The sequence below is a fragment of the Corvus cornix genome, chromosome 12 (assembly GCF_000738735.6).
Source record: "Corvus cornix cornix isolate S_Up_H32 chromosome 12, ASM73873v5, whole genome shotgun sequence".
NCBI lineage: Eukaryota > Metazoa > Chordata > Aves > Passeriformes > Corvidae > Corvus > Corvus cornix.
The window spans coordinates 18,935,270-18,950,608 of record NC_046342.1 but is presented as its reverse complement, the minus strand read 5'-3'; the positions used below and the strand labels follow the sequence as shown (position 1 = coordinate 18,950,608).

Below are 15,339 nucleotides of genomic sequence, written 5' to 3'. Positions count from 1 at the left end.
TTGCAGTTGAGTTGCAATACCTGGAGATTTCCTGGTGTCCATTCCCTCTGTTCCTAACGCTCCAGAGTCACAGAATATCCTCAGCTGGAAGGGACACACAGGGATCATCCAGTCCAACTCCAGCCAGGACACTCCACCAATCCCACCCTGGGCATCCCTGGCAGCGCTGTCCAAACCCTCCCGGAGCTCTGGCAGCCTCGGGGCCGTGCCCATTCCCTGAGGAGCCTGGGCAGTGCCCAACACCCTCTGGGGGAAGAACCTTTCCCTAAAATCCAACCTAAACCTCCCTGGCACAGCTCCAGCCACTCCCTGGATCCTGTCCCTGATCACAGAGCAGAGATCAGAGCAGCCCCTGGGGAGGAGCTGCCTGGTTTTTGGTTGGGATTTTTTTGGGATCAGCACTGTGGTAGCCTCCAGGGACATCACCAATACACGCAGCAGAGAAAGGCTCTTGTGTGATGGTTCTAAGAACAGTTAAACACTGAACAAACCCAATGGTTGGTCTGGGATTTCCTTTCACTTCACAGCTCAGCTTCACTTTCTTCTCCTCCGAGTCCAAGGGGAAGATCATGCTGTTGGGCTCCTGCAGGAAAACCGGCCCGTGCAGGGTGTTGTCATCTGCATTAAACAGGGAAAATGGGACAGGTCATTCATGGAATCTCCATGTTCCCAGGCTTAAAATACAAAACAGTGTCTCAGCAGCAAGAGGCCGTGTGTCACTCACCTTGGAAAAGATCTGGTGACACTTTATTTAGTTTATAACAGCAGATTTTTTTTTTTCCAAAAACCACTGAACCCACATGGAGTCATGAAAATGTCCTACACTGAACAGAGCACAGAATGAAACCTCACCCAAAGTTCAAACAGTGGGAACAGGCGCTGTTGTCAAAGCAAAGCTCAATTCAAAGCAGAATCCTTGGCTTCACCTTTAGAAATGGAAATGTTTTCCTTGCGAATTAAACCCCACCCTGTTAAACAGAGTTACACAGGAACCCCAGCCAGAGGGTCCCCAGCACGTCCAGCCCCAGTGCAACTGGTTCTGCCATCCCTGACTGAAACCCTTCTGCAGCCATGGGGTGCACTGGTCCTCGGAGGGCACGGAAACCCTTTCACACCCCCTACCCTCTCCACGCTCTGATGCCTCAGGAATCCGCTGGCACCAGCCCCACTCCTCTGCGGGAATGAGGCTCCCAAGAGGTTTTGTATGACCAGCCCTGACAAGGACATTCCACACTCGTGCCCTTCAGAGGATTAAAAACTCACACTAAATACAGGTAGAAGAGGGAAAATACTTTGGCAAAACAACCTGATACGACCTTCAAAGAGCTCAGGAGTCATCTCCCAGCAATCCAGCACTCTGGGTTTGGGGATTACTGATGGGAGCCTCCCTTGTGCTGACTTTCGTTCTTCATTCTAAAAATACACTTTGATTTCTTGAGCTGTTAACTCCTTCCTATCTCCTTTCCTCTCCTCTCATCCACTTTCTGCTTTCACCTTATCAATTTATCCCATCTCAGAGCTGGAGGTGAGGGTGAGAGCTGCTCACAGGCCCATCCCTGAGCTGCAGCTCTTCCCTGCCCACTGCTTTGCAGCGAGCACAGAATTTCAGGAAATTCACTGACACCACTCAAAACACCCACAGAAAGCTACGGCGTAAATTCACTGCTCTCCATCCTGTTTGGATCAGACACTTTTATCTCCACAGCGGCTGTTCAGCACACAAAAGAAACCAACTTTTCTCCCCTGAAAAGATCAGCTATCTTGATTTCACTGAGACTTTTCCTCTCATCAGTGTCAATGTCTGGCTGCTCTAAGTTTAGTGCAAGTAAGGACACAGTGGAAGTGCTCACAGTCAGAAAGGCTTTCAGCTGAATGCAAGGAACCTTGATTTAACATTTTTAGACCATTTTCCAATCTTTTCCTGCCCTATCTCTACAGCAGACTCTGCTCTTTCAGTGTGCAGGGACTTGCAGGGATGTGAGCACGGAATTCTCTTTAGTCAGGCTGCTGGAAGCCCACCTGGATGGGGATATAGGAAATTTGTGGGTATGGGAGGTCAGGGGAAAATGAATAAATAAAATACAGAGATGATGGGATGTGCAAAATATACAGAAAAAAGGGAATGAATAGAAGATGATGGATCTTCCAGATGGAAGGAGGGTGAGAATGAATGGGAACAGCTTTCACTGGGAAATCAGCTGGATTTACCAGGGACAGAACAACAGCTCTTCAACCCTGGGAGAGCAAATTCTGTCATCTCCACAGAAGTATTTCAGAGAGACTCTGCCAGGAAGATTAGAAAGGAACCATCTCTCCCCCGTGTCTCCTCCCTCAGGCCCCACCACAAAGGAGGGTGCACTCAGCACACAGTCACAGGCCTTGTATTTAGCTTTATTTTAAATTATATGTTAACGATACCTGACTGAAACTCATCTATTATTCAAAACACATTTCACATCATCTCCAGCTCTAAATTACACCTGTGTGCAACTCACTGTTGCTGGTGGGAAAACATAATAATAGCCATAGAGCATATGGGACTGGATTATGGCATCCAGACTTGTTCCTGAGACCCAGGGCTGCTTCACTCCCTGAGCAGCCTCATTCACCCTAAGAGAGGATACGATAGTCTGGCCCACAAAGATTACAGCTCTGAGTGCTGTGTGAGTGCGTCTGAAAGCAACAGATTTAAAATATATTTGAATTTATCCAGTTTTCTCGTTGGAAAATACAGAAGCTGGCCTGGTGCTCGGGTCCTGTGTAAGGGTTGCTTCAAACCCCAGAAACACAAAGTCTGATTGTGGCACGAGCCAGACCATCCCAGATAATCCAGTTAGGGACCTGCTGACTCAGGGATGTGTTGCATTGCCTCTGTCATCTGCCTCACACCCCTCTCTGTGCTGTCATTTGCTGTTATTTCAATTAGGGGGTGTCAATTTACAGCAAATCACACCAAAGGTCAGGTCCTCTTCCCATCACAGGAAAACACACCTTGCATTACAAATGAACAGTTCTTCTACTTGGGGTGGGAAAGAGGAACAAATCTAAGGGTGCAAAAGTGTCCCCACATGTCCAGGCCATCACCTGGCTGCAGGAGCAGAGGTTAAGGTGCAGCATCCTGCTCTTCAAGAGCTAATGAGAGTGGTCCACAGCACTCAGTGGGAGTTACAGGTGTAAGAACCACCACAGCCTGCATCATTAATTAGTGAGCAATTTACAATTTCGAAAACAGACTCAAGATAGAGAACTAAGGATACATATAGTCACAAATAGGTGAAAACACTGAATTTGTCTGCTAATAACTCAATTTGCCTGGAAGCTCATAAAAGATCAAATGAAAACACTTTCAAATATTCCACCTGCTGCTGGCACTGTTCAACATTCAGCTTTTATTTGGCAAAAAAGTGCCTGCCCTTCCTGTTAGGCAGCAAGAGGAAAAATCCTGGTGAGATTTCAAGCAAAGGGAGCTGGGCAGGGCAGGCAGAAGCTCTGAGAGCAGCTGCAGCCTATCAGGGGAACAGAAGAGCAGGAAAAACTTTGCAACACTGGGCAGCTAAAATTATTTTGAGTGCCTTTCTTCTTCCTCTTATTGCTGCCTGTGTATAACCAAGATAAGCAAGTCCAAACTATTTAATCTTCAGCCTGTAGAGCTGCTTTGCTGCAGCCTTGATGTGCGATTGAAATCACTGCAGCCCAGATCCCAACACTGTGTGATAAGGGCTGAGTCACAGAACCCGACAGAGGAGGGGGATTTGGTTCACAGAGCACTAAAGAGTCACTAATAAATAAAACAAGCTGCCATCTAGATTCTTGCAGATAGGAAACTACAAGTGCCTGCACCAGAAAGAGCCCATTTTTGACAAAGTTGCGTTACTCAGACGTTTATTGCCAGCACAGCCTTTGCGCTGCTGAAGTGTCTGCTTTTGTGGGAGCAAATTTTGCTGTTTGGATAACTCTGAAATATAGGAATTTTACACTTTTTTTAATAAATTCAAAGTGGTAACTTTATTTCTGTTGCAGTAATGTCCAGGGACTTGCACTCCAAGAGTGGTAACACATTTTTGGCTTATCACTGGTGAACACTATGAGCAGCTCGATCCACAGAAACCAGCCCTTCTCATCAGATTGTGTTTAACAGACTCTTTTTTGGCCGTTTCATCAAAAAATAACAAGAGAACAGAGCATATCTGTGCATAAACACCTGAAAGTGCTCAGTTATTTTAGCCCTCTTCCCCTTTACACCATTCAACAGCTGCTGCCACTCCTCACACATTTCTCACTGTCCCAGGACAATAAAATAAATAACCTTCCCAGACAAGCTAACTGGTGAGACACTCCTGGGGACAGATTTTATTTTTCTGAGTTACATTTCTTTTGAAGAGCCCAAAATGAGTTAACCCAGAATGAACATGAGCCGCCCTCAGCTTAAGACAACCTGCAAACAAGACTGGGTTCCAAAAAGTGTTTTTCCCCCTCCTTGTCATATAAAACAAATGTACTCCTGCTCTGGGTCTGCCTCCTCTGACAGAAGTGTATTTATTTCGCTAAGAGGCAGGATCTAGGAAATTTCAGTCAATTTCACAATAAAAGAAGCATTTTAACCACAGAAGGAGGTGTGTGTCCATATGGTGTTGGATGGAAAGTGAGAGATCATTTAGAAGAACATTCTGCTTGATGTATATTTTTCCCCCTTGTGAATCACAACACCTATTAAAAAAAAAAAAGCCACATTAATTGGAATACATTCCAAATGAAGAGTATATTTGCTGTGTCCCTCCAGGGCCCCAAAGCTGAGAGCCAGCACAGGCAGTTGGATGCTAAATGCTGTCATCTTCCCATGCTTTTGAGGAATTGAAACATGAGGAATGTCAGTGGAGGTTAATTCACACCAAACAGGTGGAACCATTCCTATTCTCTCTCAACATTAAGCCTGGTGACAGATACTGGTACCCAAATAGAACTCCTTTAATTTCCATTGAAAGTTATGGCCAATTTGAGAGAAAGTTTAATTGAATACTCCACACCGTAGGGAAAGATAATAACTAAACAGAACAGAGAATTCTTGGAGTATATCCAGTATAAATGAGAAAAATCCTCTCCTTGTTTGCTGCTGAGGGAATTGCTGCCTGCTCTGTGAGCTGGGGTGTTTTCATACAGTGCTACAAGTCAGTATTTCTTCCAGACAAAACTGCACCTTGGGAAGAGCAGCTCTTCAGAAAAGTGGGAAGTGGAATGGATAGGACAGCTCAAGGGCATGGCTGATTAACACACCAGCCTGCTCCTCAAGGTGAGCAGCTGCATCCCATCCTCCTGAGCAGGAAAGGGCTCCAGTGGATGGCTCACTCCTTATTTTTTGCCTATCACTTCTATTAACATCAACTGCAAATGGTGCTAATGGCTTTGAAATTAAAACAAAGAATTTCTTACACCACGCAGTCCTACTACTACTAATTCCACAGGCTTCCCAATGAACAAGACCCACTAAAGGTGCTTCCCATTCAAAGAAAAAAAAAAGGATTAAAAAAAAGGAGCTATTTTAAAAGTGTATTAAGTATGGTTTTTCAGGGAAGGGCCTCATAGCTCTGCATCTGTGGGGACACCCCCTTGATACAACACTGGGCTTCTTTTGCAGCACCTACAGGTCTCCAACAGGTACTGTGAGCCTCCTGCTGTCCCCTCTGCCCTCCTGCTGTCCCCTCTCCCCTCCTGCTGTCCTCTCTCCCCTCCTGCTGTCCCCTCTCCCCTCCTGCTGTCCCCTCTGCCCTCCTGCTGTCCTCTCTCCTTCCTGCTGTCCCCTCTCCCCTCCTGCTGTCCCCTCTCCTCTCCTGCTGTCCCCTCTCCCCTCCTGCTGTCCCCTCTCCCCTCCTGCCACTCTTCCCTGTCCCAGCTCGCTGCTGTCCCAAGCCCAGAGCAAAGCCTCGCCTGACAGGTGACAGCTGACACACGAGTGTCTGATACCCGAGCTCCAAAGCAGTATCAGACATTGCTCAGAGACCACAGGGCAGCCACAGAAACCCGGGAGACAGGGAGGGATAAATCTCCCCTCTCGTAAAGGCAGGCATGGAAGAGCTGCAGCATTTGAGATGGAGACAGCAGTGCTCTGATGTCTCTGTTTAGGAGTGACCCGGGGGCCTGGAGCAGCCTGGATTAAAGGCAGGGTTAAGCACAGCAGTGTGTCCTGAGCTCTGAGGGAAGGTGGGAATGCCAGCAGTGTGGGAATGCCAGGAGCCAGCACCCAAATGCCAGCGGCAGCTCCGGGAGCTTCGGGAGGCCTCTCCCTCAGCCTGTGCCCCAGCCATGTCCCAACTTCTCCTATGTACGTGTGGTTCATTACAGCAAATGCCATCGAGGCAGCTGGTTCCACATAAAATGCTGCCACCTGATCCTACACACAAATGTGGATATTCCCTGTGCCTCTCCCACGTCCAGACAGCCGGGAGAGGCGACTCCCACCGCAGCACAAACAGTGACCCGTCCTACAACAAACCCCTCATGTAACAGGATGCAATTTGTGTTCTCTAAGCAAGCCAACAGCCTGATTTTCATCACAGATGTTCCCTTCAGTATCCCACAAAAGCACATTGCTCCGGTGCTGCAGAAAGTCACAAATTTCTTCACCGCGCGGCCTCTTCCCTGAGCCATCACAGCCAACAGCAGGAAAATAAACAGAGGAACTCACAGAGCTCTGTTGAGGACAATATCAGCCCACGGCAGAGCTGTGAGTATAAAACAATAGGAATAATCAGATTAATATGATGCTAATGGTGCTACCACCAGTGCCGGGTGTTCTTGCATAGAGCTGTTTGGGAATAGAAATGTTTCAAAAGCCTGTGCCAATTACCTATTGATTTATTAGCAAAATGTAAGGTGCTGATATGATTGCTGTCTGCCAAGAACACACATCATTACTGTAAAACTGTCAGCTGTCTTGAGTATGACAGGGACTATAAAGGGGATATATTAAAAAAAATCAGAAGTAATTGGTTACATGTGCATATTCTAAAGCCACATATTTCCTTTCCACAATACCTCCCTGAAATGCAATGGATTTTAATCTTTGATGTAATAAGGAAGGTGTGTAAAAGCCAGGTTAACAAATGCCATCCTCCCCACCCCACCAGCGGACAAGCAAAGTTATGAAATGCTTGTAGTGAAAAAGCCTCTTTCCTTTAAAATCCTGAAGCCTTAGAAAAGACAAGTCCCTGGGGCAATAACCTATAATCTCTGTCTCATCTATTGCAGGAAAAACAAAGACAACTCTGGCAGCGTGTCCAGGCTCTCAATTGATTGAGGAGCCAAACCCTGCAGAAAGCTTCAAGGTGAAAGGAGCTCTCTGGCGCTTCGCTTCAAGGTGAAGCCTCTTTTCTCTCTTCAGGTTTAAGTACATTAGCCACTGTCAGAAGGAAAGCTGAGCCCTGCCAACTTTTTATCCAGCTATTTACAGAGAGGTTTAGGCCATGGCTTCCCTTCTCAAATATTTGTGAATAAGCAGATGGAATTACCGGGGCCTCGGGAGCTCGCCGGGAAGAGGAAGGAATTATCAGCCTGGCACACTCGGAGTCAAACACCTGTAACCTAATTTGCACCATGGCACCGGTCAGAAAATGCACATGGGGTGGTTCAGTCTGTAAAGGGGCACTGGAAATCTGCCTGTTCTGGGTCACAGGGGCACAATCTGCAATGAGGGCAAGGAAACACACACTGGGTACAAGGGAAGCCATCAGGGATTCCAAACACCAGGCACAGAACTTTTAAACCGTGAACAAAGCAGAGACTAAAACACCTCTTTGTTAGCTCAGTCCACAGTGTGCACACTTCTCCTTGGCTGTTTGGTTTGGGCAACTCTGGAACATTTTCAAGTCCCTGAGACAACGCTGCAGCAGGACACAAGTGACAAGGTTCCATCATCTCCACCTGATGGAGGTTTGTTTTCTCCCTATTTTGGAAAAAAACCAACTAGAATTAAACTGTGAATGCTCTCCTTTCTATCACAGAGCACTGGCACAGGCAAGTTTCAAGCATCTGCCTCATTACAAATATTACACTCTGCAATTTTCTTACTATTTCTAAGTTGTTCAGCCCTTGCCTTAAGAAGAAAAGATATTTCAATATAAGAAATTAAAAGGTGACTGAAAGAATGGAGAGAGAGGGAAACCTTATTACCACAGGCCTGGGCCCTAGGGTGCATCACCGTGTCCTGCAGCCATAGGGAGGAGGAGGAGAGAAGATCCAGCAGGCAGGAATTGTGCAGCAAGATTGATTCCTTTAATTATTTTACGAACTCTTTTACAGACTTTTTTCTTCATAGTCTAATTGGACAAAGGACCAGCCACCCCTTGGGGGTGATTGGCTAAAATCCTAAAACATCCATTGTCAAAATATTTTTCTACTATACCATAAACAAGATTTTTCAAGGTTGCAGGTGGCTTGGTTGTTTACATACTCTGCTGCCTCTTCTGTGAGAGAGAAAAGTCTCTCATGGCTTAGAAAATAGCAAGAAAATCCTCACTAGCAGCATTTTTGTATCTACAAAACCTCATATTTATCACATTATAAATCTATATTTTTGGGGAGAAATTTTCAGCATCAGCTTCTAATAGTCTGATGCAAGACTGATGGCATCCTGGGCATCTGGAGTTTAAAAAGCACCAAGATATTTAGGAAAAGAGAAGGACCTTTCCTTTGGAGTTATACAGAGAGATAAACCCAAGCCCTTCCTTGCCAAGCACTGCACATCCCGATGCTGGGCAGGCTCCTGACCCTGGACAGGAAAACCTCACTCACTTTTCACTGCTACTAAAGCAAGAAAGTGTTTAATCCTGTAAACAGGATCCAAGGCTGTAATCTCCAGGTGGTTCTGTTCCATAAATGGATTTAAGGCATTTGAAGTCTGCTGTCGGGACTCCGGGCTGGCAGCTCAGCTGCTCTAACTCTCCATAACTTCATTGCAGTCGCTGGAATTGCTCCAATTCAGGGCACATTTGAGGAGTTGCCCTTCAATTTTTCCATTGTTATTTTTTCAAAATGTTTCTGCAACCCTCAGCAGAGCAGGAGCAAAAGCCAATCCCAGTCTCCAGCAGGAGATTCCCTACACAGAGGAACACAGAGGGTACCTGCTGTGGCTCTGGAAGCTGGGACACACCAGCACTGGCAGCCACTGCATGGCCACCCCACCACAGGCACTCCCCAGCCCTAAAAGTCACCTCTTATCCCTGTTTTTCTGCTGGGTCCTCCCTGCCAAGGGACCAGACCCTCCATGCAAACACAGACACACAAACACCAGACCCCACACTAACCCAGCCTTAAAATTAACACCACTAAATGCCAGACTGAGGGAGGCTTTAATAAAGTTCTCAGAGTTCAATCAGCAAAACATCAAAGGAGCAGCCAGGAGTACAATTTGTACAATCTGCCCACGGAGAACATGCATTCCTTTAATTTTTTTTAATATTATGAACTTTCAAATATCACAGCAGGGAAAAGGTATCAGTAACAGCTGCCAAACCCCTGACTTATGACTTCTTACACCACAATTTACCACTCTCCAAACCTGCTCGGATTGATGGCATTTGTGAGGAGAGCCTTTCTTCCCTCTGCTGTCACACGAGCAGGTTAAGCTTTCAAACACTCCTCGCTCACCTCTAAAGGGCAGCATGATGTGGATGCCCCAGAGACAGAGTTCACCTCCAGTGGTCCATTTTAAACTCCCTTGCCCAGCTCAGCTTAGGGAAGAGAAGCTCCTTTTTGTGGTGTTTCAATAACAGGAGAAAACTGCTCCTGGAAACAGAGTCTTTAATGCAATACAAGGAAATGGCCTTAAGTTGTGCCAGGGCAGGTTTAGATGGGATCTTAGGAAAAATATCTTCGCTGAAAGGGTGGTCAGGCATTGGAACAGGCTGTGCAGGGAAGGGGTGGAGTCACCATCCCCAGGGGTGTTCAGAGGGGTGTGGATGTGGCACCTGGGGACAGGGGTCGTGGTGGGTTTGGCACAGCTGGGGGATGGTTGGACTGGATGGTCTTAGAGGGCTTTTCCAACCTCAACAATTCCATGATTGTATGACATCAAAGAGCCTCAATTTCCCAACAGAGCCTTTCCCAAGGGCAACATTTAATTTTTCTTTGCTTCCCAAGAGTTTGGTTCCTCACCCAGAGAGTGCTCTTAGGGCACCATGCGAAATGCAGCGAGCTGTGAGCCAACACCTCAGGTTAGACCGAGCTGCTGCAGACAGCTTTTCCTACCTAAGAGATGCAAAGCAGCCAAAGCGCCTGTGACAGCCCTGCCATGGCCTGCACCCCTTCCAAGGCTCCCCCAGGGCAGTGGGGAGCGTGGCCAGCAGCGCAGGCAGCAGCAGCCCCAGCCAGACTCAGAGCTCTGCCATCTCCTGCCTGAACCACAGCAGCCCGAGGCACCCAGCACAAACACAGCAACCGCATCCCCCGAGATGCAACAGAGCAAGATGCCCCCAGGAGGAGCCTCTTGTTTTGCTGTGAGACACAAAGGACAGCAGGAAAAGGCTACAGGGATAAACAGCACATTCAGTGTCAGTGAGGAGAGCGAGGCAAGAGTTAAATGGAGGGGGATCATGTGTATTTTCCCAATCTGATCAAGGCCTGTTACTTTATAATTAAAACCCGAATTTATTTTATTGTGCAACAAGAAATGATGGTTTGCTGTGTTGATGTGATCAACACAGAATGAAATAAAGTGAAATAAATCAGTCACTATGCAAAGTCCACTTCTGCCAAGCCAGTATAATGCCAAAGCCTTAGAGAAGTCATAGATTAGAACTACGGTGCAAAATAAATGTTATTCCTGCCTGAGTTTTAATATAAAAAGCCCAAAGTATCAGGAAGATGCCAAAATAGCAGCTGACTTGCATCATTCATCTGAATGTCTGACTTGGGCAATTGGGACACAACCAGAGTTGTAGTGGTTTGTTTTTCTCTTTTCATAAATTACAAGTCAGAAGTTAAAAGCAAGAAAATCATGTAATTTCATTCTAGAGCAGAGAAGGCTTAATGGGTAATCGAAATAATGTGCACTGCTTCAGCAATTTTTTCATTACAATTGCAAAAAATAATGGCTTTCTATGTTTTGAAAATTAAGGATTATACTGGATTGGGAACACACTATGAAAAGCCTAATTTTTTTTTTTTAAGAAGCCTCAAAGACGAGTAAGAATTTCTGTAAGCAGCCTTTTATCTGGGACAGAGAGCTTGGGTTTTAACTTTTCTCCAGCAAGCACGGCAGCATACTCCATAACGAGAAATGTGCAGACACAGTAATTAACCAGGGAATAACTTTATGGATCCCTCTGCTGTCTGGGCAGGGTGTTAATTCTGTGAGCAGCAAGAATTCAAAGCCATAGAATTCCTTTTGACCCATTTGCTGCTCAAGCCATCCCATCTGAGAGAGTTTCAGCTCTGTGGCTGCGGGGAAGTTTGTAAGAGCACTGAGGAAGTGGCCGAAAGCAGCTCAAAGATGTGAAAACAAACATAAAGACATGAAAATAAACATCTTTCTGACAAACTACTGTCTTTTTAAATACACAAGAGATGGGAATGATAATCTAGAATTAATACATGGGGGAATAGACATCAAAATTAGTGCTGGGCTTTCTGCTGATGCATTTTAGGAGCTGCAGTAGCACAGAAGGAAGTGCCCAGCCAGGTAAAGGATGGTTTCTTTCAGGTGGGTTTGACAAAGATGTGGTTTCATAGCTCAAGCACATTTGTTACCCTCAGACCTTAATTAAACACACACATCCTTCACTCTTCACTCCTAATCTGTCTCCTGTAGCAGAGAAAGATCTCAGTCAGTGTTGGAAATGCAAACATCCCTCAAACCTGGTTGTGTTCATTCTAAGGTACACTCTTCCTGCTTTGTTACGGGATGATGGATGCATTTGGGTGGGAATGGACCTCAAAGCACATCCAGTGCCACCCCTGCCATGGGCAGGGACACCTTCCACTATCCCAGGTTTTTCTAAGCCCTGTCCAACCTGGCCTTGGGCACTTCCAGGGATGGGGAACCCTAAAAAACCTGTTAAAATCATGAGTTAATGCCGACTTTGCTGACACCTCAGCAGGTTTCTGGTCTGTCTGTCCAATTAACATCCTCTAGTTAAGGACTGTTTTCCCTCTATTAAGTCAACTACCAATTAACTACTACATCCTCCAACAATCTACTCAAGAACATGTAAGCTGTTCATGGTTTTTGTTAGTGTTGCTGTGATTTGAACTTCTTGTTGAACTTTTATGTAAACTTTTCCTCGACTCTTTACTCAGCACAAACATCCCCTTGGCTTCTCCCAAGTAAGCCAAAGCCTGCTGGGCTCCTGCTGCAGCAGTGTGACTTTGTTTACCTCTAGAAAAGAATTAAAAGCATTTTACCAGGAAAGAACAAATGTTTACATTGCAGAGCGCTCTGTGCCCGTGTCTGCACGGCACAGCAAGGCAGGGAATGTATCCCTTAAATATTTCCCTAATCCCGTGGACGATTTTTCATCTTCCTGGGTTTAGTCAATGAACACACAGCAAGCTCCTGCTTAAACAAAGCAAGTTTTCCCTCCTGAAGGAGCTCTGAGCACACGAGCCACGGCCCATAATGGGCACATTCCCTGTGTCCCATACAGGCACCAGCAGTTTGCCTGGAAAACTCATTTCCCCCCCCAAAGCCCCCCTGCAGCTCCCACCTCCTCTCCTACAGCTGCTCTGCCAACCTCCAATTCACAAAAGCAGAACCTCTTTAGAACCAAAATAAATACTAATCTTAAATTCAATGTACCCTGACAGCAAATAAGTTTGCTGTGCTTACTTCAGCATGAATAAAAAGCCCGCAAGGAGACTCCTACATAAGAGTATATTTACAAGTTCCATTACCCACTGGAGAGATTGATGTAATAAACCCATAATAAAAAGCCTCGTGTTATGGATTTCTCTAATGTTTCTTATCAAACAGCCTGTATTATCTTGGCTTGTGTATTCAATTTAAAATAGGTTTGCAATAAGTGCCTGAGAGCTGGAGGTCATTTTCCCTGAGTTTTCTGACACGCTGGGGTGTGCAGTGTCTTTTCCTGCCCTGGGAAGCTGAAAGCAGTTTGGAGCTCAGTCGAGAACAGTTTACAAAGCAGGCAGATGATGAATCCAAGAGAAGAAGAGTGGGAATGCATTACCTGAACACCTATTCGCACCTCCCAGCCACGGCAGAGCTCCTCGGGGCACAGCACTGCCACAGTTTATTGTTCTGGCTAAACAGAAGAGCGCAGTTGTTTGAGATTAAACCCATCCACAGAAATTGTTTTGCCACCAATTGCCACCTCATTTGTATTTCATCCTGGCTGGCGGCAACCCAACCCAGGTGTTCCCCGGGACCTGCACGCTGCCTGCCTTGGGTCTGCTGCAGTGACTTCACCTTTTAGGTAAAAATAGCCCAAAACTGGGACAACAGATGTGGTGTTTGGAGGTGGAAGCAATAGCTAAGCACTTGTACCTATTTATTTCTTCCCTGGCACTGGATTTAGCTAATAACTATTAGTTGCTGATTAGGATTCAAAGCAATTTTCCTTCAGATCTATTTCAAATCATTGCAACACAATTGTGCAACACATTTGCCTCGTTTATTAAATCTTTTAAAGACGTTGCTGTTTTCATTTTCAATTCTTAACCTCACTCCGCAGTTTCCTCTGCTCAGGTTGAAGCAGCTCCATGGACCTACATGAATACATCAATTTTCAGCCCATCTCCCCTCCCCTGATATCATTTCTGCTACCCCTGTAAAATCCATCCCCTAGAATCACACGGTGGTTTTTCTGATTTCAATGGATGCAGGATGTGCATCCACTGATGCCAGAGAGAAGGAAACCATAAGGATTTTTAGGCTTTGTGTGCCAACCACTTATAACCACTTTTCTCTCCCCTTGTAATCAAATTTTGCTTCCACTAACCACCCAACAGTAGCAACAAAAGCTCACAACCCCAAGGCCTTCTTCTTACACAAAAAATGAATAAACCAGTGGGGTTTTTGTAATAATTAACATTCTGCAGAACAAGCTGCTCAAAATACTGCTCTCAAATAAAGCAGAGATGCATTTGGCAAAGATGCAATGGAGCAGTTGGGTATTAAACTGAGATCAAACCCCTTTAATTTTGGGAGATCAGCATTCTCATTGTGACAAGGGTGAAGGGCCCTTGGAGGTGAGCAGGGAGTTTGCCAGTGGAAAAAATTAAAAATAGGGAGCCTATTGCACATCAGATGATGCATTAGACAGATGGACAGACATCCTCCTGTAGCCACTAGGAAGAACCTTCCATCCCTCGGGAACACACCAAAAAATATCTTCAAAATATGAGGGACACTCTGAGATTGAAAAAAAGCCCATAAATAAATAAAAATGCATAACTGTATTAAGTTCAGGCAAAGTCTTCTCATCCCACCCGCACTGACACAACGTCACCCTACCACAGCCTGTCCATTTTTCACCGAGGTGCTTTCCCTGTGCCCTGGCTGGGCTCAGGTTTGGGGCACTCCTTGCAGCCTTCGCTGGGTGGAGGCCCCACATCCCACCCCATCTGTGCCCCCAAATGCCCCCAAACTCAAACACCCCGAGGTCGAACCGTGCTGAGGAGCTCCCGTGGGTCACACGCGGCGTTTGCTGCTGCAGGGACAGGGAGCGAGGGCACCATCAAACGCCTGATGGTGCTTTTCTCACCGGGGGCACCTCCTGCTGTATCCAGCAGACCATAATGACACCGGTCTGACACTCCTGCTCCCAGGTAACAGCTCTCACCCGCCAGAGCCAGCCCAGGCTCCTGTACAAACCTGCACTTTCCCTATCCTGAAATCTCACTTTAAATTCAGGTTACTGTAGGAGAAGGGTTCACGAAGGATGTTTGGACTTCAGGTGGCTCTCTTGAAAGCTGTTTATTGCATAGGCGAAGTTACAGCAGCTCAGGGAGTGCGTATCCAGAGCCAGCCCTACAGCTGCCAGCTCCAGCAGTGGGCATACCTGAAGCCGCTTGCTGTTCAAGTTACAAAGCATCAGATACTTTTCTTTGCAGAGTATCTTAACACATAACAACCAATAAGCACCACACACAATACCTTTACATCTCCAACCTTTGCCTTCTCAGTTACTCATCGATCACTGGTTCAGCAAAACATCTTTTACTCTATATCAAAACTTGCTTTCATTTCTACCTCATCCTCAATTTCTACATTCAGAGATCTTTCTGCCAAGCCTACATACCTGTGAAACTTTCTTACCAAACTTTCATCCTCCCCAACAGGTTACAATGTACCTGCTCCATCCTTTTCCAGTGACTCGTCAATCCCTTTGT

The 15,339-nt window shown here is 46.1% G+C and overlaps 1 protein-coding gene across 4 annotated transcripts in view; it reads right to left on the bottom strand.

Annotated features, from left to right (window-relative positions):
• Positions 1 to 15,339, bottom strand: part of CNTN4 (contactin 4) — a 271,038-nt gene that overhangs the window by 97,656 nt on the left and 158,043 nt on the right. For all 4 annotated transcript variants that reach the window (XM_039558958.1, XM_039558957.1, XM_010390268.4 and 1 more), the window contains one exon: positions 492 to 618. In XM_039558958.1, the coding sequence (XP_039414892.1) occupies positions 492 to 618 (127 nt within the window). The remainder of the gene's footprint in view (positions 1 to 491; positions 619 to 15,339) is intronic.